This window comes from Bos indicus x Bos taurus, chromosome 11, assembly GCF_003369695.1.
Source record: "Bos indicus x Bos taurus breed Angus x Brahman F1 hybrid chromosome 11, Bos_hybrid_MaternalHap_v2.0, whole genome shotgun sequence".
Classification (NCBI taxonomy): Eukaryota; Metazoa; Chordata; class Mammalia; order Artiodactyla; family Bovidae; genus Bos; species Bos indicus x Bos taurus.
The window spans coordinates 66149723-66176357 of NC_040086.1; the positions used below are offsets into that span (position 1 = coordinate 66149723).

Here is a 26635-nt window from a genome sequence, read left to right on the forward strand (position 1 = left end):
AATTTTGAGAACTTTGTTCATATTCAAAAATAGTCCTAGATAAGTTTACAGTTTCCTGTTGTTAAGAATTACATTTTCATCCTGCATCATGAAGTTCTTACACATACTTTCACATCCAAGTTATTTTTTTAATTGGAGGATAATTGCTTTCCAATATTATGTTGGTTTCAGCCATACATCAACATGAATCAGCCATAGGTACACATGTCCCCTCCCTCCTGAACCTTCCTCCCACCTCCCACCCCATCCCACCCCTTTAACCTTTTAAATTCATTTCAGCTAGTGACATGCTGTGGTTCATGGGTTCACGAAGCGTCAGGACACATCTGAGCGGCTGAACTGAACGGAACTGAAGTGGCCATTTGTTTGCTAGAGCTGCCATAACAAAGTGCCACAAACTGGGTAGCTTACAAAACAGAAATATATTTGCCTCACAATTCTGGAAGCTAATAAAAGTCCATCACTGTTGGCAAGATGGGTTCCCTCTGAGAGCTGTGCATCTTTTCCAAGCCTCTCGCTTTGCTTCTGGTGCCGTGAAGGCAACCTTTGGTGTTCCTTGGCTTATGGAAGCAACACCCTTATCTCTGCCTTCTTCACATGGTGTTTTTGCCAGGTGTGAGTCTACATTCACCATATTGGATTAGGGCTCACTCTATTACCTGCTCTTCACGAACTTCATCCACAACAACCCTATTTCTGGGTTATATTATGAGGTATTAAGAGTTAGGACTTCCATATACTCATTTTGTGGGAACACAATTCAATCCAGAGTGGCCATTTTTCATATAAAGTTTGATATCTCCTACCTTCCCTGGTACCTCAGCTGATACAGATTCCACCTGCAATGTAGGAGACCCCAGTTCAATCCCTGGGTTGGGAAGATCCCCTGGAGAAGGGAGAGACTACCCACTCCAGTATTCTTGGGCTTCCCTGGTGGCACAGACGGCAAAGAATTTGCCAGTAATGCAGGAGACCTGGGTTTGATCCCTGGGTTGGGAAGATCCCCTGGAGGAGGGGATGGCAACCCACTTCAGTATTCTTGCCTGGAGAATTCCATGGACCAAGGAGCTTGGTGGACTACAGGCCATAGTCCATGGGGTCACAAAATATTGCTGGGATAATTGCTGAACTTCCCATGCCTGTAACGGAACTTGGCGCATATGAGGAGCTCAATATACTTGCTGACCGAATGAGTGGATAAATGAACGTGACTGCAAGTGAGGAAAGACAACTTTGGATGATGAGGTTAGCTAAGCTAAATCATTAACTGAACAAGGCCTTAATTAGGAAGAATTAAGATTATGCCTTGGCAAAATTGCAAAATACTATACACTCCATGGACATCTAAAGTCACTCACCAATAGTCAAAATCATAAATGCTGAAACTCACATGTGTCAAAACCCATAAAACCCAGCAACAACTATACATCCTTTCCCCATGCTATAATGCCCTTCCCCCTTCCCTCTACCCACTGTCAACCACTGATTTGTTCTCTGTATCTGTGAGTCTGCTTTTTTAATTCACTAGTTTATTGTATTTTTTAGATTCCACATTTAAGTAACATCATACAGTATTTGTCTTTCCCCATCTCACTTAGCATGCTGCTCCTGCTGCTGCTGCTAAGTCACTTCAATACCCTCTAAATCGTCATTTGCTGCAAATGGCAAAATTTCATTCTTTTTATGGCTGAGTAGTATTTCGCTGTATATACATACACCACATCTTTATCCATTTATCTGTTGACAGACACTTAGGTTCCTCCCATACCTTGGCAATTGTAAACAATGCTGCTGTAGACATTGAAAAACTTAAAAATGGAACTAACCATACGACCCAGCAATTCCACTCCTGGTTTTATACTTGAAAAAAATTAAATCAGTAATCTGAAAAAAAACACGCACCCCAAATGTTTCTATATACTTTTAATAATGATTACCTTCTCAAGGGAAGAATAACAAAGAAGGATCAGAAAAGGTGTGGTAAATAATTTCAATTTAATAAGGAATGTGTTAATAGAGAAATCAAGTCACTAAATGAAACAGTACCACCCAAATACAGCACAACATGGTCTACAGGCAACAAAATGCTATAACACTAAATCAGAAGTGATTCCTTATTATAATCATGTTATTTTAATAACCAAACATTTTTGGACAAGGTCCACGATGAATTATATTCCATAGAAAACTGCATATAAAAAGCCTCTATCCTTTTTACAATAACATTTTTCAACACAGCCTCTCAATAGCTAATACCCACCTAATAAGGAAGTGAAGGAATTCTTTTCTATTTCTCCTAATCATCTCATTCAAATCCTATCACCATGAATTTCCTGGGTACTTGGCTTTAAAATATTGTATTACTATAAACTTTCAATTCAAGCCCTGGATAGGTCTACATTCACTTCAGCAGGAGCATCTTGAAATGCTGAATTATCATCTTCAATTTCCTTCAGTCATTTATTGTAGCTGCCAAACTGAAATGGCACACCTTAAAGGCAACACTAAACTGAAAGTAAATAATAAAAAGAGTCTCTTAAATGTTTCATTTATGAAAGCTTATTTTTCCTGCCATCAAATTTTGTGTACTATCTGAAATATATCACTTTACAAAACTGACATCTTACCTGCAATTATTCTGCCATGACACATTTGCCAGACTTCAAGGTTTATCAGGGGTGGGGAGTCGGGGAGAGGACTGGCATCTTTTCTCAACCTTTTATAACAGATGAGTAATAAAGAGCTAGGCTGGTTTTGCTTTCTGGCCTAAGGCGGGGGGCAGTAGGAGGTAACAGAGTTAAGATTAAGCCTCAATTGCCAATAGATATCACTATAACTACTCCCTTTCCCGGACAGCTTTAACTAATCTTTCTAGTTATACTGAAATTATACCATAAAATAAACACTTGAAAAGTCAAGTCAGAGGGTGGCTGCTCTCTGAAGGGAAAATGAATCTGCAAACCAAAATCATTCAAAGCATTTTCTTGAAATCCTACTCACAAGCAACATAATAGCAAATTAATCAAATAAAACAAACAGAATAAAACCCTGTATACTTTACCCCTAACATAATTGTTAATGACAACTATAAAATGCTAATATACAAAAATCAACAAAATATGGTTTGTATTTCCAAAACTGATACATTTTAGACCAGGATATAGGGAAAAGGAAATGTTAGTTAAGTACATTCAGATCACATTTACATAAAATAGGTTACTATTCAGTTTAAAGAATCTTTATCAGAGCAAGTTTACTAACTATGCTATGAAGTGAGAAAATGAGATGCCAGTGCCTCTTTTTCTCCACTTTATCTACCAAACTTAGTTCAGAATCACTATTCAAACCTTTCTCAGTTAATGTCACTCACTAAAGCCAGAATTTCTGATAATTTAAATGCATAAAACTATGGTCTAACTATATCATAAACTGCTTCCTAAAACAGCTTTTTATCCAATAACCTATATCTGAGAAAAAGTATCTGTATTCAATATACTGTCCATTTTTAAGTACTTCCTACACTTCTAGTCAATTTTTTAAGTTTTATTTAGAAATAACACTAATCCATTTCTAACTGCCAAGTAGAACAATTTTTTAATCTGCAGGGTATCTTAAAAACCAATCAAGTTGACATAACCTTAAATTCCAGGAATGTAAACCATAATTCAAGCTTCAATATTCCTCTTAACATATTCAACTTTACAAAAATGACTTCCCATCTTGCAATCATGAACAAGAAGAAAATTGTACTTAAAATATTAAAAGACCAAATCTCATTATTTAGTATTAGATTAACAGTCCATAATTCTAATCTAAAAAATATCTATAGCTATAACCTCTCCAACTTGTTAATTCCCAAAGAGATTAATACAAGATGTAATTAACATCTAAACTTAGAGCAGACGGTCATTTGGAACAAACTATTTTAACAATAACTGTTTCATGGTCAAATAGATCAACCCATCACCCTTTATGATTCTGACTAGTTTAATGAGCACAACTTCTCATAAATTTTCCAGTAACTCTGAAAAACTGAATTTAATGAAAGATTTAGTTTTTTTGTAATACTTTCTTAAAATAGAATAAAGGCTGGAGTTGTCTTATCTGGAACCTAACACTGTATTTAGCAATGCAAATGTCATTAGGTATAATATCTGTGAAATGAATAAATAGAAAATAAGCAACCCAATGCACTTACTATCATTCAGCTCTTTACTATGTGCTAAGAAATAGTATTTAAAATCATACCTAATAAAATGGAATACAATTAAACTGCTTTTTTTTACTTCTGATAAACACTTAAAAGAATTATTCACTAAAGAATCTCGAGTTTAAGAGAATAAAAAGCAGACCTGAAACTATCACAATACTGTTAGTCAACTATACTTCAATATAAAATAGTTAAAAAAATATAAGAGAATGAAGAGCTGGACTTTCACAACCCAATAATTTGGCCAATGATTTTCTGCAACTCTATGACATTTTTCATTTAATCTTTTTTTCTTGATGAAATGAGAAAACATAAAGAAATGCAAGTTATAACCTTCTTTGCAATAAATAACAAAGCCACTACACTTGATCTTAATAACGTTTATTTCTCTCATGAACTTACTTAAAAAAAAAAAAAAACTGGAATTTAGAAGAGATAAAGGTAAAACAAGGAATGAAATAACTATAAATGCGCTTCTACTTCAAAAATTGCCTGACATCTGAGCCAGACTTTCTGCATCTATCAGTGATTCCTTCATGTGTCACAGAAAGAGTTCAACATGCTTTACAAAATCCATTATACTTTAAGACCATTTCCAATATCTGCTATCATAAATCAAGAAATCCATTTATTCAAGGTTACTTATGGAGAATTAATCACACAGAAAATTTTAACAACTTCTTTTTCAAAAATTAAAGTACAAGTACTTTGCTGTGTTTGGCACTCCTATACATAATGATGTGAATTCAAAGACTGAAAGCATTAAGGGTATATAATTAAAATTCATGGGCTTAGATATTTAAAAAATTTTAATATTTAGAATTCTCAGTAATAAATATTACAGAAAAATAAAACAGAATATAAATAAAATGTACTCTCCTTCAGATTCCTCCTCTGATTAAGTGACATTATGTAACATACAAAGTTGTTCCAAAATACTTGTACATACTTGTTACAGTCTCATAAATATTAAAAACATCTGAAAAAATTGAGGCCAAGAGAACTAAGGGCACTATGCACAAGGAACAAAAGCTCATGAATTCCTCCATTTCTAAGGACTTCTAAAACCTACCTTCCTGATTTCAAGGAAAAATTTACGCAAAAGAGAAAAATAAAAAACAGGTCAGCCATGCATTAACAGCTTTGATAGGGTATAGCTATTATGCCAAAATTCAGCCATCAATATACAACCTCATTTCCTATCTAAAGTTAATGAGAATGTATTTTACTTTAAATGGGACATCGTGGCAAAGTGCCAAGAATTAAAGAATAACCTTAAAGTCTTAATTTCATACTTCAAATATCACAAAAAGCAGTAATTCCCAAAATCATGACAGCATAATGAAATAACTACACAGAAAAAAATGGACATTTAAGTCATTTCACTCTTTCTTAATATTATATAGTGAGAACAGATGTATTTATAACTTCGGCATACTTCATAAAATCATTATTCATCGAAATAGACAAATGTTTACGAGGAACATTTAACTTAAACTTCATAGTTGCTTATAAAATGGCACATGAAAGACTGACCTAAGCAAATCAGAGTCTGGTCAAGAGACAGTAAAGTATAAATATAAAATACACTACAATTTTGCTTGGGATTACATGTACACACTGCTGTAAATGTATGCATAAATGTAAAATGCATAACCAACTGTGTAGCAAATGGAACTCCGTTCAGTGTTATGTGGCAGCCTGGATGGGAGAGGAGTTTGGGGAGAATCGATACATGTACATGTAGGGCTGAGTTCTTTCGCTGTTCACCTGAAACTGTCACACTATTAATCAGCTATACTCCCATACAAAATAAAATATTTATATATATATATATACACACACACACATACTACAATGTTAAAAACCTCATAGTGTTCTATAGGAAAACCAATAAAGATAACAATCTTTCTGGAGGAAACAGTTCTTAGCATTACAAATTCAAATGCAAGTTTTGTACATGATTCCAGTAAGGAATACTTTTAAACCTTACAGTGCCACATAATCATCATTCATTTTGTGGAAAACAATAAAAATTATGTACTTTTTAAATATGTGTACATTGAAACTGAAAGGTTAATTTTTACTCTTTCCTTTATTGGCAACTTTGGATGCATTCTTAGGTTTTGGTTCCCAGAGGGCATTTTTTACAAATCTTGAAGCCGCACCCCTGTCCAGCTTGCCAGCCTTTTTCTTGTCTGTTATTTCCTTGACTCTGTTCATGTATACTCTGATTCTCTCCTTAAAGATAAGAGGAAAAAAAAAGAAAGGCAATAGATTTACCAAGCTGTTCACCACCACTAAGCTGTATTATACTACACCTCAGTTAAATTCAACAGCTGTGTATTTATTGCGTATTGAGTGGTGCTAGTTAAGTGCCAAGTGAACAGGATAAACACACTCCACGTTCTCCTGAAGTCTCAGTCTAGGGGAAACACAGACATTAGAAAGTCATTTCAGAAGTGTTCTGAGTGTTTCAAAAGAGGAAAACCTAGACACCACAGAGATATACACTGAACTGTTTATATGTGGTTACACTAAATTTTTTAATTTACCTAAATCCATATACTAACTGCCTTGTATCTGAAGTCTATAATCTAAAATAGAACTTTCACAGTCTTACAATATACAAACTAAATTCTCCAGAAATTATGTGAAACAGGAAATGGCTTTGGCAGCATTTTAACTATTTGTTTTTTTGTTACCTTCTAGTGTCGCAATTAAACTAAGTAGAGTGAAAATAATAAGATCTTTTTAGCCAATGTCATAGTTCTGACTGATAAGAACGTGGTATTTTCTAATGAAATCTACAGCTGTTATCAAACTTTACACAGTGAGAAACATACTAGGTTTCTGTACCACTTTGAATCTTCTGAGGCCATTAATCAGAATAAAGGCTTACTTCCCTACTTCAATTAGAGAAATAAAGGTGTGAGAGCCACAAAATAGTAAATGATTGATCACCACTTAAAAGCAAGTTTCATTAAATTATCAAAATAGTTTTACAAACATACACATAAAAATGCAGAACCTTAGGATTTTTTAAGTTTAAAAATCTAACAACTGTACTCAAAACCCTCTCATGAGTTAAAGTCCTCACAATACACACCCAGCCTAGCCCTCCCCAAACTGATCATCCCTCAAAAACCCACACCCTCTCTTCCTTCCAATCCCATCAAATGTTCACCTTGCTAATAGTTCAATAGTAATGACTGAAAATGGCAATCCTACTCAAGTACTCCAATGCCCCTTACCCTGTGCTATTTTTTCCTTATTCCCACAATATAACTTTCTAACATACTATATATCCATAGTGAGTGAAGTGAAGTCGCTCAGTCGTGTCTGACTCTTTGCGACCCCATGGACCGTAGCCTACCAGGCTCCTCCGTCCATGGGATTCTCCAGGCAAGAATACTGGAGTGGGTTGCCATTTCCTTCTCCAGGGGGTCTTCCCGACCCAGGGATCGAACCCGGGTCTCCCGCCTTGGAGGCAGACGCTTTAACCTCTGAACCACAAGGGAAGCCTTTACATATGTATTATTTGTTGCTTGTTTGTTTCCCACCACTAGATAGTGTGGCACCTGCCACAAAGGCAGGGATATTTTGGTGGCTTTATACACTGAGGAACTATCTCGCTTGGAAATAAAGCTTGGCTTCTAGTGGGCGCTCAGATATTTCTTGAATAAATGAATTGACTATTTTCAATGCCTTTCCCCATTCATGATATAGACAGCAAACAGGCTTCCTCTCACACCCTAACTCTGTGTCAATCAGTGACATCTGTCACAGAGTCAGAAAAGGGGAACAGGTTTATGGATGCTGTTCATTTGTTAACCCTTGTCTAAAATATGAATGCACTTCTCCATAAAGTGGATTCTGAGGAAAAAAGAAGACAGATGACAGAATCAAGCACTAAACTACTCCAAATAACTTTGTTTTTAAGAGAAAAAAGAGGAATTTTATAAACGTAAAGGCTACATTAGAAAGTTGAACACAGATGATACAATGCATTCTTCCTATGATTTAAGGCCAATCTCATTTGTCAAATCAAGATCTATGGACCATATTGCTTTATATATTTTGCTTTAAGTATTTTTCACAATTTCTGTATTTTAAAAAATATTTACTTTTTTACTTTTCCTCCAAGAAATTTAAAAGAAAAAAAGGTCTCAGTCTATACATTTAAAAATTGAAGACAACATATCTGGCTTTACTCTTTTTTTTTTTTTTTTAAATAAATAACCAAGTGCTTTACTCAGTTATAAAATACATACATATCAACCACCTTAAGACTTTAGAACAATAATACAGTGTCAAGTGTATTTCACATATATATTTACCTTATATTTTATAAACACAAAGAATAAATTTATTAACATTCTTATTCATAAAGCCAAGTCAAGACGGTAACCTTAAGTTTGATTTCTAAATTTTTTCTTTCAAACTGAATGATTTGATTTAATTTTTGAAGTCAGCAAAAACTCCAAGATACCAGACCTTATATACTGTACTTATACATCTAAATGGAATACAAAGACAAACCTGAAGATTTATTACAGGTTGTAAATATGTCACTAACGCAGAATTACTGGACAGTACACACACAACTGGTGCCAAAAAAGCTTTTAGCTTTGTTGCTGAGCTGGATTCTTTACTGCTGAGAAAATGAATTAATGGAAGAATTGAAAAGGTGGAGGAGAAACTTTCCCGTCTTTGCTAGTAAATCAACTAGAATATACTTTTAAGAATTGTGTAAGGGTTTTTTTTTTTTTTTTAAAAAAAGGCAGTTGTAGAGATGAACAGGATTTCAAGAATTTATAGGAAAAATAATATAGAAGTTATAAATAATTACTAGAATCGTAACATTTTCCCATCCAGAGATTTATATAATATATGGAACACCATTCTCTGACAAAGGTGAAGAGAAAGAGAAACTAAAGACACAATGAAATCTGGGTCACTTTCATAATTTCAACCCTAAATAATTTTGTTCTCCACAATTAGGGTGATAAAGGTACTCTAATTTTAACTGCAAGAACACTACAACAGAAATACACGTGAAATAAAAGAAATCAATCCACAGCAATCTTACCAGTTCCTGCTTTACTGGATGTTCCTTGGGGTTGACTCCCTGAGTTGCCAAATAAACTACAAGAGAAAGATTTCATGGAATGAAATGGGTATATATTAATAAAGGCATTAATTAAAGAAACTTGTTACAAAAAAGAAACGTCACACAAATGATTAATTAAATCTTAAATTATTCAAACTCTTTGTAATTCTAAATGTATGTGTGGCTCATAGGCATCTGGTATTCTGATTTAAAAGAAATAAATACTTGACAGTTAAAACTGCCATAAAGTATAATTGTATATAAATTGTTAGCATTTTTAAAATGTCACCTTTAACACAATAAATAATCTGCTTTGTAATTAATTCCAAAGTAATATACGTACCCCAAAACATTGAATTCAATGTGTAAGCAGAAACTAAATCCACTTTTGCCTGTTCAAGTGGGTCCAACTATTAAAAAAAAGAAAGAAAAAATAAATATAAACTTTGAGTACCATCAAATATTTTAAACTTTCACCAAGCACAATGTATCAAAGAAATGTTTTTTTCACTTCCTATAATCCAATAACCAAATAATCTGGAAATAATTTGAGAAAGCAAAGTTTTGTTAACTGGTGATTTTTGCCCACAAATTTTCACTTCAGGGTATCATCTTTAGTTAAACAAGGAATGTGTAAAATTCAAAACCAAAAAAAAAAGTTCTTTTGAATTACTTTAATTTCAGGAGTTACAATCTGGGCTTTGTATGTCAAAAGTAATTTGTCAATATAAACATTGTACATGATGCATTTATGTATAAGAAGCAGGCTAAAATGCTTAGGCAATACCAAAGACAGAAGAAACATAATGAGATTTGTTTTAGACTGTCAAAGTCAATTTACTCTTTCTGTCCTATAGAGTTTCCAGAAACCCTGATAACATCATAGTAATACTTAAAAGGTCAAAGATAAGAGTCTGTCAGAAAGAATGTGGGGAGTGCTTTTTTTAATTCAAAACCAAGTCAAAATAAAAATATAGTTAGGAGGCATTTCCTAAGGTTGGAGATTTGTTGTATTTTCCCCTAAAGATATCTAAATACTTAAAAACATAGAGGGGGGAAAAAGAGAGAAAGGGGCATAAATCACATATCTGTTTCTTCTTCTGTATGTTTCACAATACAGCACTCAGTATTAGGAATTACATTTTTAGAAATTACTTAAAATACCTTCTGCAACAACTCATTTCTAGAAACAGACATCATGGTCTTCAGCATTTCATCCACAGCACCAATGGAATTCTCAAATGTTGATAAATATTCATGAATTTCTACTGGATAGTCTTCATTAATTCCTTCACCTGCCATTATGATCAACTGGAAAAAAATTAAATTCTTAAAATTCATATTGGAGACAGAGATTGCTCGCTAGGTTATTAAAAAAATCAATAGGTCATATCATGTGTCTCAAAACTTCTAAAAGTTAAAATCTGAAGATAATTTAACTAATCTTCTTAGAATATAATTCTGGAGCAACCATGTTCAAACTTACCCTCGTCTTAAGTTGCTTGGTTGGGTCGGGGGCGGCGGGGGGGAGAAAGAGAGGAGTCCCAGGAAGGGACCCACCCAAGTTCATTAATGCTACACATATCAATCCCTCAATGCTTCTCAATAACTGAGACATGACTACCAAATATGTTATATCAATGATAAACATTTTTAAAAAAATTTGTTGATGTTAAAGAAAGTAAAGAAAGAAACTGAAGTCGCTCAGTTGTGTCCAACTCTGCGACCCCATGGGCTGTAGCCTACTAGGCTCCTCTGTTCATGGAATTTTCCAGGCAAGAGTACTGGAGTGGGTTGCCATTTCCTTCTCCAGGAGATGTTTCTGACCCAGGGATAGAACCCAGGTCTCCTGCATTGCAGGCAGACACTTTACCATCTGAGCCACCAGGGAAGCCAAGGGCTGGCTGATGTTAAAGACTAAGCAAAGCAATGGAAGTGTGATAAGTCAATATATCCTACCCCCTAATGCTTATTGAAAACAATGATAAGCAAAGCTCTTTTTTATTTGGAAACATATATTTTAGCACTTCTAAATTCAGGCATTGATCTAACAGCATATTAAACCAAAAAATTAGAAATCTTGGGTCTGAAGTACCTTACAATCATTTATCACTAAAATCACTTTTCAAGCCTATATTTATATATACATATTCCTTAAGCTTAAAATATTAATATGAAATTCAAGAGGCCATAAATCACATAAAGCCTATAAGCAGAAAAGAAGAAACTTAGGAGAAATAAACTATACAGTTTTTATTTAGGCCAGAACATACCTTCACAACTCATTCTGTAAAATTCATATTTAAATTATAACAATATTTAATATCTATATGAGAAAAAGAAAAGTCCACATCACTGTATTTAATATCGTTGCTGCTGCTAAGTCGCTTCAGTCGTGTCCGACTCTGTGCAACCCCATAGACAGCAGCCCACCAGGCTCCCCCGTCCCTGGGATTCTCCAGGCAAGAACCCTGGAGTGGGTTGCCATTTCCTTCTCCAATCGTTAATATCGTTGTTAATAACATTATCTAAGATCAAATTTCAGAAGCAATTCAAAGCCATATGTACCATCCTTAGGTTAAAAAAATTTTATTAGCTGAAAATTCCTCCTTCATTACATCACTAAGGAGAACATCAAGAATGTGTAAAATAGCAAACAACATAACCAATTTGAAGTAAACAGACTCAGGCTTTCCATCTTGCCCAGTCACTGGCTTTTGTCACCTTAGATAAATCACAGTATCTCTCTGGGCCCCAAACACCTCATTCATAAAAAAAGGCAGTTGGTCTAATGATCTGTAAAGTCCCTAATAGTTCTAAATGTTATGACTATGTCATTTAAGCTTTAAAGGTACTATTTGATTATTTAGTCATAATACATCAACATTTCGATTCAACAAATAAAGTCCACAGAGACATCTGGTTTCATTTAAAATTAAAAAAAAAAAAAAAGATGAAGTCCAGGGGACTATCACTACACATGCTGTAAAATTACTATCAACTACTGTGCAAACAGCCATTAAACAAAGGACTATGAGAAAAGAAAACCACACAGGAGAGAGTTGTGACTTCCTATTTCAAAAGGCTAATAACTAAAACCATGGATTTGCCTCTCATCCCGCCCCCCAAAAACTCTCCAAGATGACAGAAGAAATACAAAAATAAATCCATAGTAATGCTGGAACAAAGAAGGGCACCTATCCATCAGCAGACCTCAACAGCAGACATTTTTATAAACTTAACAGCAAATGAGATTAGACTGATAGGAAACAGAAACAAGGAGAATGCAACCCCTTCCAAACAAAACAGGAGAGCCCAGGAACAAACACAGAATGCAGGACAGTAAGAGCTGAGCCCCGAGGGCTGAAAGGAGCTGAGCCAACCTCCAGACCTGCGAAAGGACAGCTCCAGCATCTACTGTCCAGATAAAGGTGTAAGATATAAATACAAAGATGGTATTTTTCTTTACGCAGAATTTTAAACCAATAAATTTGAAAAATCTGACTAATAAGGATGAGGTACCGGGGGGCGGGGCGGGGGGGGGGGGAACCCAGTTATCAAATCTAACCTAAAAGGAAGTACATAAACCAAACAGATCATTAACAGACCAAAAAAATTTTTAAGAAGTCAAAAATCTATGCTCCTAAAAAGTTCCAAGTCTAGAAGATATTACAGGTAATTTCTTCCAAATCTTCAAAAAACAGTTAATTCTTATGGTATTTAACTGTTTAAGAACACAGAAAGAGATGGAAAACTCAGATACCTATTTCATGATATACACAAAAATAAACTCCAGATGAATTTAAAGGCAAATTCTGTATAAATGTATTAAAGACTATATAAAATATTTACATGATCCAAATGAAATCCAAATGCTATAAAAGGAGATGGCTGATAGACTTAACTACATAAAAACTGAAAAAAAAAAAATCTGTATTGTAAAAGCATACCTTAAGCAAAGTTAAAAGGCAAGAAATAGTCTGAGAGATAATATTTGCCAAAACACAACAAAAGATTAGTTAGATGATATAAAAACTTCCTACAAAGCATAAAAGATTAAAATAATGAAAATCTCACCCAGAAGACCGGCAATAATTTTAAAGACTGGCAAAGTTCAGCATTAGCAAGGGTTTACCCTAGAGGCAGAATATAAATTGGTACAGATTTCTTAAATGCACACACTCTTTGACTCAGGAAATTCTCCTTAGAAAGCACGCTACAGAAATCCTTGTATACATGCATTAAAAAATTATTAAAATGGACTCCTCAAACTTTTCAAGTGGGAACTCTGCCTCTCACCCGTTTTCCTCCCTGGTGGGGTCCTTACTCATCAACTTAAAACCTTTCATCCTCCATCTTAAACAAGAAACAAACACCTTGATTTCATATCCCCACCTCTAGCTAAAGTCCATATTCCATCTCCCTTTCAGAACAAACTCATATCAAATCACTTTGCTATATACCTGAAACTACTACAATATAAATCAACTCTACCAGGTGGCTCAGTGGGTAAAGAATCCACCTGCAATGCAGGAGACACAGGAGACGAGGGTTCAATCCCGGGGTCAGGAAGATCCCTTGGAAGAGGGCATGGCAACCCACTCCAGTATTCTTGCTGGAGAATCCCAAGGACAGAGCAGCCTGGCAGGCTACAGTCCATAAGCTCACAAAAGAGTTGGAAAGGCTCACAAAAGAGGTGGACACGACTGAAGCAATTGAGCACACATATACTTCAATTAAAAAAAAAAATAGACTAATCTTGCTTACTGCGGTCTTCCCCATTTCATGGCAACTCCAGCTTTTCAACTGCTCAGGCCTAAAGTTACAGAACGATCCTTGACTCCTCTCCTGCCCTATCTTTAAAACATATTCAGAATCTAACCACGTCCTACCACCTTGACTGCTTCCACCCTGGTCCAAACTAGTCTGAGCCATCATTGTGTCTTGCTGGGATTGTTTCAACAGCCTCCTAAATGGCCTCCTTGTTTCTATTCCAACAGTTTACTATCAAGAAAGCAAATGAAAGCAAATGATCATCCCAAATCTAAGTCAGACTCCCACAAGCCTCTGCTTGGAAACCTTTAAAGGCTTGCTGCTTCACTCAGGAAGAGACTGAAAAAGTCCTGACTCTCTGCTACTTCTTCTGTGACCTTATCTCCTCTCACTCTGCCCCAGCTCACTCCACTTCAGCCATGAAGGCCTCACTGCTCTTCTTATCAGGCTCACCCCTACTTCAGAGCCTTTGGACTCCTCTCCTTCCTAGAAACATTTCTCCGGAACCAGTGGCTTCAGAGCTCACGACTTCACCTTTGTTACATCTCTACTCAAATGCTGTGTACTCGTAAAGCTTTCCTGACCACCCTATTTAAAATGCACACCCCTCCTCTCATTCCAGAGCTTCCTATCTCCTTCTCCTACAGTCCTCAACAGCATCTGACATATTTCATTTATTGTCTGTCTACCTCCAAAAGACAGTAAACATTGACACATGAGAGCAGGAATTTTTGTGTCTTGTTCACTGCCAGGCAGTCAATACACATTTGTTGAATGAAGAAACTATATAGAACAAAAACTAAGAAATAATCTAAATAGTCATTAACAGGCGAACAGTTAAGTGAATTACACCACATCTATCCAAGATAATAGTAAAAATAAAGAAGTTAATCTTTATATGCTGCTGCTGCTGCTAAGTCACTTCAGTCATGTCCAACGCTGTGCGACCCCATTGATGGCAGCCCACCAGGCTCCTCTGTCCCTGGGATTCTCCAGGCAAGAACACTGGAGTGGGTTGCCATTTCCTTCTCCCAATCTTTATATAGTAATACACAGTTAGTGGTGAAAAAAGTCATAGAACATACTATATAACACATAACACAGATGCCATTATATATATGTAGATGTGTGGTGCTCAAGAAGACTCTTGAGAGTCCTTTGGACAGCAAGGAGATCAAGTCAGTCAAGCCTATAGGAAATCAACCCTAAATATTCACTGGAAGGACTGATGCTGAAGTTGAAGCTCCAATACTTTGGCCACCTGATGTGAGGAGCTGACTCACTGGAAAAGACCCTGATGCTGGGAAAGATGGAAGGCAAAAGAAGGGGGTGGCAGAGGATAAGATGGTTAGAAAGCATTACTGATTCAATGGATGTCAATTTGAGCAAACCTCCGGAGACGGTGAAGGACTGGTGTGCTGCAGTCCACGGAGAGGCAAAGAGTCGAACATGACTTAGTGACTGAACAACAACAACAAATGTTGAAAAACCTCTGGAAGGAGACACATAAAATCAGACATTCTCTCTCCGAAGGGGCAGGAATTAGGGAATGGGATCAGCGCAGACTCATGTTATTCACTCTTCATTCGTCATTGTTTAAATTTTATTTCAAAAAGCATGTATTAAAATCATAATAAAAATAAACAATCATTAAATTTTAAAAGACAAACTTTAATAATGTATTTTGGTTTTTAACAAATACTGTAAGAATAAAAAACACAAGACCTTTATTTAAATGTGAAATTTTTCATCCGATTTTTCTGTTAGAAAAGATTTCCCCTCAAGAATCATGACGGAGACTTTTTCCTGCAATTATTCCCTGTCCCTAAGCCCCAATAAGCAAGTAGTTATTTATTGTTGAAATGGGTTAGGGTGAACACTAAAAGCAAGGCAGTAAGTAAGAATAATGACTCTCATTAAATCTGAACCAAACCACTTGCCTTTTTCCTAACTAAAAAACAAAGGCAATGTAGACTGGAAAATAAAGACTGTTCTAGTACCAGAAATTACCTCCAATTCAAAAGATTTCTTCAAACATTTTACACAGACAGTTCCCGAGTATCTGCTCCTTCCACAGGAAGCACTGCAAGGAAGGAGCTGCAGTCACTGCCCTCTGTCCCCTTTGTTACTCGGATGCCACGATGAAGCTGTGAATGGACACTATCAGGAGCAATAGCCAACATCTGAACTCCACTGCCTGTGAACCAGGCATTACTCTAAGCATCCACACACATTTCTTCATTTACTCCTCACAGACTACAAATGGAACCACATGCAACTTGCCCAAGATTGTGCATGGTAAAACTCCAAAGAAGAGAAGAAAAAGAGAACTCACCCACTGCTCCTCACTCCCTGCCTGGTGCCAAAGGCATTCCTCACCCCTCCACCTTCCTTCTAAAGTGTCGATCGCAGAAGTAGAGAAAGTGGAAGAGAGCCAGAGAGAAGCTGCCTCTCTCCATCTCTCAGGAATGCCTGGCAGAGACGCAAGGACAGAGGGGAGAATCCCTACCAGCAACCCCTACAGGATGGAACTGCCATTCCTTCCCTCCCCTCCCTGCCAGTGATGAGAGCCGCAACACCACCAGAGAAGAGGAGGGGGACAGGACACCATCCCTGCTCTCCCCCCTCCACCCTCTGCTTCAGGGAGCTCAGTGCAGCCAGGAACCTGGGAGTCGTCCCGCACCCCGTCCTCAGGTCCCAGTCCCACCAGTCCTATCAGTTCGGCCTCTTAATCTCCTTGAGCCACAAGCTCTCCTCCATTCTCACTAAATTTCACTAAGTCATTTAAAGTAGTCTCCCTCCTGTCAGTTTTTCTCCACTCTCAATTTTAAGATACTACAAAACATGACTTTTCTGTAACGACAGTCTGGTCATGGTACACCCCTACTTCAAATGCTGCCTTAGCTCCCGGCTACCCTGAAGATAAACTCCAAACCTCTTATATGGATGTCAAGCTCATTTCCAGTGGCCCCTATTTGTCTCACTAGCCTCATCTTTCATTTCTCCCCTCTTACAATCCTACGGCTATAGCCACCATGGCAGCTTTCCAAATATTCTTTGCCCATCTGGTTCTTGACACAGGAACCACCCTTCCCACTTCACTCTGTACTAACCTTTGCAGGTAAGATCAGGTTTCCTTTAGTGGATAAGACTTCTCTGAGTGACATCCTTCCATTCTGTCTAGGTGAGCACAACTACAAGTTGTCATGTCACCTAAAACGCGATCTGGTGACACGTGTTGATTTACTTAACTCCCCTTTGACTACAGGCTCCCTGAGGAGGCGCTGTCATACTGATGTGTCACCAGAATGGCTTTATGTCCCACCTCGCCCAAGACAGTCCTCGTTTATGCCTGCTGTTTCAGCTCACCATCTGCTCTGCTCTCTATTTCTCTCTCAGAAGTCCCAGTTTGAGCAACAAATCATAGGGTCACCCTAAACAAAAGGGGCTTCTCTGACCTCTGCCACTACTCCTCACCCAACTGTCAGAGAACAGGAGAGCTGAGGAAGTGGTTCCCAGTACCAGCTGGGGTTCAACCACAGCAGCAGAACCATTCGGAGGTAGTTTGAAGAGATGTACTGCAAGAAACTGGCTCATGCAATTGTGGATGCTGGCTAAGTAACACTGAAATCTGCAGGGCAGGCAAGCAAGAAAGAACATGCTGGAACCCTTGGCTGCAAGCCAAAACTGCTGTCCACAGGTGGAACTTTTTCGTCAAGGAAGCCTCAGCTCTGCTTCTAAAGCCTTCCAATTAACTGGATCAAGCCCACTCAGATTATCTAGAATAATCTCCCTAAAGTCAACTGTTTGTGTATTTCACTTATATCTACGAATACCTTCAGAGCAATACCTAGTGTGGTGCTGGACTGAATGTCTGGGGGCTGCAGCCTAGCCAAGCTGATGCATCAAAAGACCATCCACTGCTGTAAGCCTCCAGACCTACAGCCAGGAAAGGTATATTCCTGGCATCACAAACTGCTGCTCTGACACCATTTTTCCACAATAGCCACGTTATTGATGACCATTAGGTACCCAAGTAACAAAACTAGAGTTCAAATTCCAGTTAACAAATGTGGAAGAAATGGTAACTTAAAAAAAAAAATCATCATTTTGTAACCCCTACTGAAATTACTGATTCAGGTAATGATCACAGATAAAAGGGGAAGCTTACAGCAGAAGAGTAAGCTTCTGCTTACTGCTTACCTGAACCCACGGATGAGTCTGCACCACTCCAAGTAGGACATAAACATATCATGAACCTCCTGATGTGAAGCAATGTGACAAACACAGCTCCATCTGTGTAGCATTTCCGATTCCCCTCAGAAAAGCTGAATCTGAATATAATTGAGCCTGTGGAGCTAACTTCCAATTTATAGGAAATATGGAAGATAGATAAGGTCACAAGAAAGCAAATACACAAATCTGGAATGAGAAATATTGTACAGGAAAACTGACCTGATTTCCATAACAGGTAAATGGCATGAAGAAAAACTAAGAAAAGGGAGAGCAGGGAGAGAAAGAAGAGATCTACCTTTAGATCTAACAATCAAATGGAATGCGCAGACCTTGTTTGGATCTTGATTCAAATAAACTGAGTGTAAAAAGATATCTTTGAAAGAAAGAATCCTGAATCTGGATCAGGTATTGGATGACACTAAGAAATTGAGAATGTTGCTATGAAATTAGAATTCAGCTATAAAAATGGCTTCACAGTTACATAAGAAAATACTCCTATCACTTAAGAATGAACACTGATACACATGAGTGCAGTGGTAAAGAATCCGACTGCAATGCAAGATGCAGGTTTGATCCCTGGGTCAGGAAGATTCCCTGGAGGAGGAAACAGCAACTCATGCCAGTATTCCTGCCTGGAAAATCCCATGGACAGGAGAGTCTGGCAGGCTACAGTCCAAGGGGTCGCAAAGAGTCACACACACACACACAAACACACTAATGTATATAGGGTAAAATTATAGAACATGTTGAATTTACCTTAATAAAAAAAAAAGAGCTGGTCTTCACGGATTAATCATGCTTTGAGAACAAAGATAACCCATGTACAATATTCCTATTAGAAATATTAGATAGTCAACCCATCAATTAACTTTTTGAATATAACCTAGTCCATAAATTGGGGAACACCTACATAGAAAGTATAGTCTAGAATACTCGACTACAATCTCATTCCAACTCCAAATATAATCTGGGGTCAGGGGAACATAGGTTACTGGGTGTTCACCAGCTGTGATAGTTGCCGAACAACTTACAAAAATAAGGCAGAGCCAGTGGCCTCAAATAAGGTTTATATTACTAACATTTCCAACAAAGGCTTTGTTCTAGTATCTATTACTTCCATAATGTCACAAATTTCCTTCTTAAAAAAACCCTGATGCCTTACATTTTCGGAGAAGGCAATGGCACCCTACTCCAGTACTCTTGCCTGGAAAATCCCACGGACGGAGGAGCCTGGTGGGCTGCCGTCTATGCGGTCGCACAGAGTACGACACGACTGAGCAACTTCAATTTCACTTTTCACTTTCATGTATTGGAGAAGGAAATGGCAACCCACTCCAGTGTTCTTGCCTGGAGAATCCCAGGGACGGGGGAGCCTGCTGGTCTATGGGGTGGCACGGAGTCAGACACGACTGAAGCGACTCAGCTTACATTTTACCTGGCCCTTACAAAAATGTATGCATGCAAAAATAAACAAACCAAGCCTACAGTCAAATGAAAAACTAGGGGAAAATATATGCAACATAAAGACAGATAAAAGAAGCCTCTGCAAATCAACAACACACAAGAATACTTGCAATTTTAAAGCAACTATACTCCAACAAAAATAAATAAAATAGGGGGAAAAAAAACCTTCAACCCAAAAGAAAAATGAACAAAGAAAATCAGCAGTTCACATATAAAGGAATCCAGATGACCAAGAGGCATACACAAAGCTACTCAATCTTACTCATAATTAAAGAAACATAAATCACCAGAACAAGATGCCATTTTTCACCTGTCAAACAAGCAAAAATCAAGAAGATTGATAGTACTTAATATGGGCAAAGGTGAGGAGAAACAGCCTCTCATTCACTATTAATTGGAGTGTAAACCAACCATTTTGGGGGGCAAATTTGGCACTATGCTTTAAAATTGTATATGCACAAAGTCTTTGACCCAGCAATTTTACTTCTGAAAATGTACATTTTCACACAAGGTAACGTTTAAGGATGTCCACTGCAACACTTCTTAAAATACACTTTAAAGCAAGAAACAACTTCCATGCTCATTAGGAGAACTGGCTACATAACTTATGAAATATTCCTTCAATGAAATACTGTGTAGCAGAAAAAAATAAGCAGAGCTTCAATTCCTGAAATATATTAAGTGAGCAAAAATTGAAGAACAGCATTTATAGTACAACCCACTTGTTTTTAAAAAGAAATGAGTGTGGAGGTATAGTTCTTTATGTAAATTTCTTAAAAAATACATAAGAGACCCTTAACTAGGGTTATTTCTGGGAAAACAAAGGAGTACGGTGAAGGAGCACATTTTATGTTATACTCTCAGAATTAAGATTCCTAAATAATATCTGTAATGCAATAGTACATACGTATATAAACAAAAATTTCAACTATCTGAAATTCTGATTTTACTTTAGTCGCAAATATGCCAGATAAAATGTCATTTCCACCCAGCTTAGCAATTACAATCAAACCTATGTTGTTTAGCTCTGTTATATTCAAAGAACCATATGAATGGATTGCCTTCCCTACACCTAAATTTTCTAGCTACCATAAGACCACTTTCTCCCTGTTTTCAAGGTACAAGAGCCTTTCTAGCCTCATTCTCTGTAGAAACTCCTCCCTGAGTTGTTGGGGGACTCCCGGCCACCACCCCGTCTAGCCTGCTCCCCAGGAATCAAACAAGGGTCTCCTGCATTGCAGGCGGATTCTTTATCACCTGAACTACCAGAGAAGCCCGTAGTCAATGCTAAGTAAATGTTATACAGTTACATAGCATTGAGGAGTATGTGGTGGGAAGAGAGTTCGTGTATTCATGCACAAATGTTTGTGCATATGTGTTCAGTCATGCCCAATTCTTTACAAGCCCATGGACTACAGCCAGTTAGGCTCCTCTGTCCATGGGATTATCCCAGCAAGAATGGCATGGGATTATGCCATTTCCTCCTCCAGGGGAGCTTCCTGACCCAGGGATCGAACCTGAGTCCCCTGTATTGGCAGGCAGATTCTTTACTACTGAGCCACCCGGGAAAAAAATAGGGATAAATAAAGCAACTGTCAGGCAACCGACAAAGGACCCAGTTGAAGTAGGGTAGCATTAATTTGGGTCTTTTGTGAATTTATTTAGCAGGGTTCAGTGGGCCTGGAGCAAGAATGGTAATCCAAAATGAGGCACTGGCTAATGGGCCCGAGAGAAAGGACTTGCAAAAGTATCTTTAACAGCTGACTGGGAGGTGTGGCCTTGAAGGGAGAGAAGTAAGGCTTCTTCCTCTGCTTGGAATACCTCCTCCCGATTCCTCCCCTGTCTTCTGGGCCTAATAAAACCTATTAATCGTTTAAAACCCATGTCAAATGCCCTCTTCTCTATAAAGGCTTCCATATCTCCCAAGCCAAAGTAGTCTCTTCTTCCTTTTTGTCCTAACATTTACCATACTGTTGTCCTTTATCCATCAATAACACTCCTTCTCATGTTTATCAAGATAAACCTGAAAATGTCAATCCTCACTTATCTGATCCATAACCTGCATCTGACAACAGTAAACACATTACTTCACCCTGAATTCCACAACACTACTACTACTACTACTAAGTCACTTCAGTCGTGTCCGACTCTGTGCGACCCCACAGACGGCAGCCCACCAGGCTCCCCCGTCCCTGGGATTTTCCAGGAAAGAACACTGGAGTGGGTTGCCATTTCCTTCTCCAATGCATGAAAGTGAAAAGTGAAAGGGACGTCGCTCAGTCGTATCCGACTCAGCGACCCCATGGACTGCAGCCTACCAGGCTCCTCCATCCATGGGATTTTCCAGGCAAGAGTACTGGAGTGGAGTGCCAATCCACAACAATAGACTCTCAAAACTGTCCTTGTCCTCAGATGGCTGTTCTTTCTGTCTATTTTGTTGGGTCCTTATCGCCCCAAACCTATAAAGGCCAAAATGCCTCAGGACTCAAGTCTACTGCTTTTCTGTTTACAGTCCTTCCGCAACTGCCTCTAGTCTCCCAATTTTAAATACCATATCACTACTCCCAACTTACCTTTTCCACTAATGACTTCCCCACTGAATTCCAGACCTCAACTGCCTATAGCATCTCCACTTGGATAACTAACAGACATCTCAAACTTAACATATCACAATAAACGCCCAATTCCACCTCACAAACCTGCTGCTCTCATAGTTCTCCACTTCTCGGTTAACGGGAATTAACCCTTCTGGTTGCTCAAAGTCCCAAACCTGGACAGCTCTTTTACAATCCACATTCAATCCATAAGCAAATCTGTTAGCTTTACCTATGAAGTACATCCAAAATTGAACTGCTACTCACCAATGACTTCTTTCAGCTGTGAAGACACTATCTTCTTATGTGAATTATTACAACACCTTCCTGATTAGTCTCCGGGCTTTGCCCTACCCCTCTCTCCAACAAGCTGCTCTACCACAGCAGGCAGAATGAGCCTGTTAAATACCTAAATCAGATCATATCACTCCTCTGCTCAAAACTCTCCACTGGTTATTTCCCAATGTATCTCCACATGATTAACATAAAGTCTTGCCACGTATTAAGTATATGGTAACTACCTGTTCACTAACTAAAAACAATGAAAGTAAACTGAAACCAAATTTTGGAGAATCTCAATACCAGATTAGGATAGTCACCATGTGGATTCAAAAGAAGATATACAATAATGTACATCCCAGGGCTCTTTCCATCCTTCTGCCAAACAGAGTTACATACAATTAGGAACTAAATCAGAAACAAATCAATATACTATTTGGGGGAAAACTAGAGAGATCTCTGCAGATGTTGCATCAGAACTCTATTAACATAATGACTTTTTTGCATAGCATTGCTGCTGCTAAGTCGCTTCAGTCATGTCCGACTCTGCGCGACCCCATAGACGGCAGCCCACCAGGCTCCCCCGTCCTTGGGAGTCTCCAGGCAAGAACACTGGAGTGGGTTGCCATCTCCTTCTCCAATGCATGAAAATGAAAAGTGAAAGTGAAGTCGCTCAGTCGTGTCCGACTCTTAGCGACCCCATGGACTGCAGCCTACCAGGCTCCTCCATCCATGGGATTTTCCAGGCAAGAGTACTGGAGTGGGGTGCCATCGCCTTCTCCGATGCACAGCATTCCCTTAGAAAATAACGGTGAAACGACCATACAACGACCTCTCCAACAATACTGTCTTTAGCAGACAGTCCATGCTAGTGTCACTTGTAACTTTCCTTCATATTTAGAGTAAAATCCCAGAGAAAAGGTAGAGATGCTAACCTCTAAAAACAAAATTATCCCGAGGTCTCAGAAAAAAATATATAAATTACAAAGATGTTGCTTAAGATTGAGACAAATAGTTAAATCAGATTACAATGAAATTAATTCTATTGTTAATTCCAAAGTTTCATTCGAAGTGTTTTCAAAATTAGTCATGTGAAGCAGCAAAATTACCTTCCAAAACTATGGAATTTGCTTATGACAAGATTCTCATCTCAGGTATACTGTGCAGGTTAAATGAACAATACAGGTAAAGTTTTTAGAACAATGCCTGTCTCAGGACTCAATATATTAATTAGCAATATTAGTTATTATTTTACTAATGTGAAAATATTCAAACACCCAAACCACTGGGGTCTGCTTAGAGCCGTATTTGCAAGGTCAACAGTTTGGAAACACTCACTGAGATATGACATATAAACTGTCTTGACTATTTTGAAAAACCACTGTTCACACTTATCATTATTTTCTCTTTCAAAAATATCATTTCCATCAATCACAAACGGTTCCCGGAGTTTCAATAGGGATTATCTGGTTATTTTCGGATCCTAAGTGAACATTGGGCTAAGTCTCCGGTCACTCTACTATCAGATAGTCCAAGATGGGCAGCAAACATCTCATTGGGACAGAGACATCTTTATCAAGCCAAAAATGAACTGCAGTCAACAAACAGCAAGACACGAAAGATACATTCAAACAGAAATCTGAATCACACTATTCCTGGACCACAAAGAAAAACCACTGTTAAAAGATTCCATTAGATTTCAACTTAGGATCAAAATTAGCTTCCCATCTCAGGTGGGTTAATATCGCAGCAGCAGGCAGGGCATAATCATGTACCTAAATGATAAAGGCGGATGACAAGGGAAAGCTACTCTCCTACATCTTCCACTTCTGCCTTCCTCTCTCAATCAGGTTTCAAAGCACCAGAAAATTAACGGAGAAGTCACGAGCTTTAAATTTCTCCGCCCACCAATACTTAAGAGGCGGAGCTAACAGACGAAGAAAAGCGTAAGGCCGGACCCAAAGAAACGAGAGGGGCCGAGAGAAGCCGAAGTCAGCAAGCGGCCTTAAGAAAGCGGAAATGGGGGTCCTGGAATGGACCGCCATTGCAGGTTACCCCAACACTCGCACTCGCGGAAGGCTACGCAGCACGGCCCCGCTCCTCACAGTCAGCGGGAGCGTGACTGGGGGCTCCCAGGAGAAGCGGACTTAGACAGAAGCACGAGAAAAATTCCAACCCCACTTCAGAATAATACCTCGCGGGCCTTCCACGTCTGCCTTCCGGAAAGCAGTCGGCGATGGTGACGTCAGTGGCACGCCAGCTCTGCAACCGTGGAGAGCGGCGCTCTCCGATGACCTCACGCTTCTCACCACACCCCTTTAACCCTTTCCCTTCTGCACTCAAAGGCGATCTTCTCTGCCCCACTGACTGAAGCTGTGGGAGGGAATGGGTATGCTGGGGGTTGCGGGGCGCCGGTCCGTTTTTCTAGATTTGTATCCCTGGTGGCTCAGACCGTACAGAATCTGCCTGCAACGTAGGATACCCTGGTTGGATCCCTAGATGGGGAAGATCCCCTGGAAAAGGAAATGACAACCCACTCCAGTATTCTTGCTTTGAGAATTCCATGGACAGAGGAGCTTAGTGGGCTCTATAGCCCATGGGGTCACAGAGTCGGACAGCTATGAGCGACTAACACTTTCAACGCATACCACATTACAAGCTGAGCCAATTTAACCAAAAAAAAAATTTTAGTCACTAAAGCTTTCTCCTGGTTTTTATTTTACGTCTGCTGAAACTCATTTCAGGGCATATTACATTCCTATTTTCCACCTCTATTAGCTTCAACAGCAGCTTCCCAAGTTATCCATGGTGAGAGGACGGATTTCCGATCCATCCATCGCCTAGAGATACTTTTGTAAAATACAGTAAAAATAAGTTATTTGAAAAATTGCGGAGGGTGGGGGAAAGATAGGCAAAATACAAGCCCAGACTTCAAATTATTTCAATAAACAGAGAACTACATTTCAACCAATACAATCAAACGGGCCTAGGGGGAATTGCGAAGACGGTTCGTATTGTTCATTCTTACATTCCTGATTTCATTATTCCACAATCATGATTAACAAATTTATGTATGAAATAGCGATTCCATATTTTAGACGCCTATAAAAGCACTTTGAACAAACGATTTTTATCAATATCTGAAGTTTTTTAAGTCGCAAATGAGCTTTCATCTGAATTGTTATTCCAATCTAGTGGGAGTAATTTAAAAAAAAAAAAAAAGGCTTCTGGTTGAAGGTGGTGAGTATCCAAACTGTTCCTCTGTTTTGTTTTTACACTCAGTAGGGAAACTTGGAAAAGGCAATGGCACCCCACTCCAGTACTCTTGCCTGGAAAATCCCACGGACTGAGGAGCCTGGTAGGCTGCAATCCATGGGTTCGCTAAGAGTCAGACACAACTGAGCGACTTCACTTTCACTTTTCACTTTCATGCATTGGAGAAGGAAATGGCAACCCACTCCAGTGTTCTTGCCTGGAGAATCCCAGGGACTGGGGAGCCTGGTGGGCTGCCGTCTATGGGGTCGCACAGGGTCGGACACGACTGAGGCGACTTAAAAGCAGCAACAGCAGCAGGGAAACTAGTTTCACAAAAATAAGTTGATAGGGATAGAAAGAGTTTTCACATCAATTTATGCAAGCTAAGAATATTCATTTTTAATTTTTAGCTAACACAAATTATGACATTTCCAAAATCCTTCAATTCTTCATTTATTGCCAGTTCTAACAATTCATTCTTTAAACAATTTATCTTTTGAATTATCTCGAAAGATTACACATTTTATATATTGTTAGAGTTATAACATGACTCATAACATAACATGATATTGTGGCTTAGATCATGAACTCCTTATTGCCAAATTCAGACTTAAATTGAAGAAAGTAGGGGAAACTAATAAACCATTCAGGTACGACTTAAATCAAATCCCTTATGATTATACAGTGGAAGTGAGAAATAGATTTAAGGGA

The 26635-nt window shown here is 38.3% G+C and overlaps 1 protein-coding gene across 4 annotated transcripts; it reads right to left on the reverse strand.

Moving 5' to 3' along the window:
- Positions 1-1976: 1976 nt before the first annotated feature.
- On the reverse strand, positions 1977-24971 carry C1D (C1D nuclear receptor corepressor). Of its 4 annotated transcripts, none has more exons than XM_027555657.1 (5): positions 24864-24971; positions 10488-10634; positions 9667-9733; positions 9303-9358; positions 1979-6451 (listed from the first exon to the last, which is right to left on the reverse strand). In XM_027555657.1, exons 2-5 carry the CDS (start codon positions 10623-10625, stop codon positions 6287-6289), a joined length of 426 nt encoding a protein of 141 aa, XP_027411458.1. In that variant the 5' UTR covers positions 10626-10634; positions 24864-24971; the 3' UTR covers positions 1979-6286. The 4 variants fall into 4 exon arrangements, with proteins under 4 accessions (XP_027411457.1, XP_027411458.1, XP_027411460.1 ...); XM_027555659.1 differs by lacking the exon at positions 24864-24971 and adding an exon at positions 22658-23203 and having other exon boundaries at positions 6064-6451; XM_027555658.1 differs by lacking the exon at positions 24864-24971 and adding an exon at positions 18300-18908 and having other exon boundaries at positions 6064-6451.
- Between the last annotated feature and the right edge of the window lie 1664 nt (positions 24972-26635).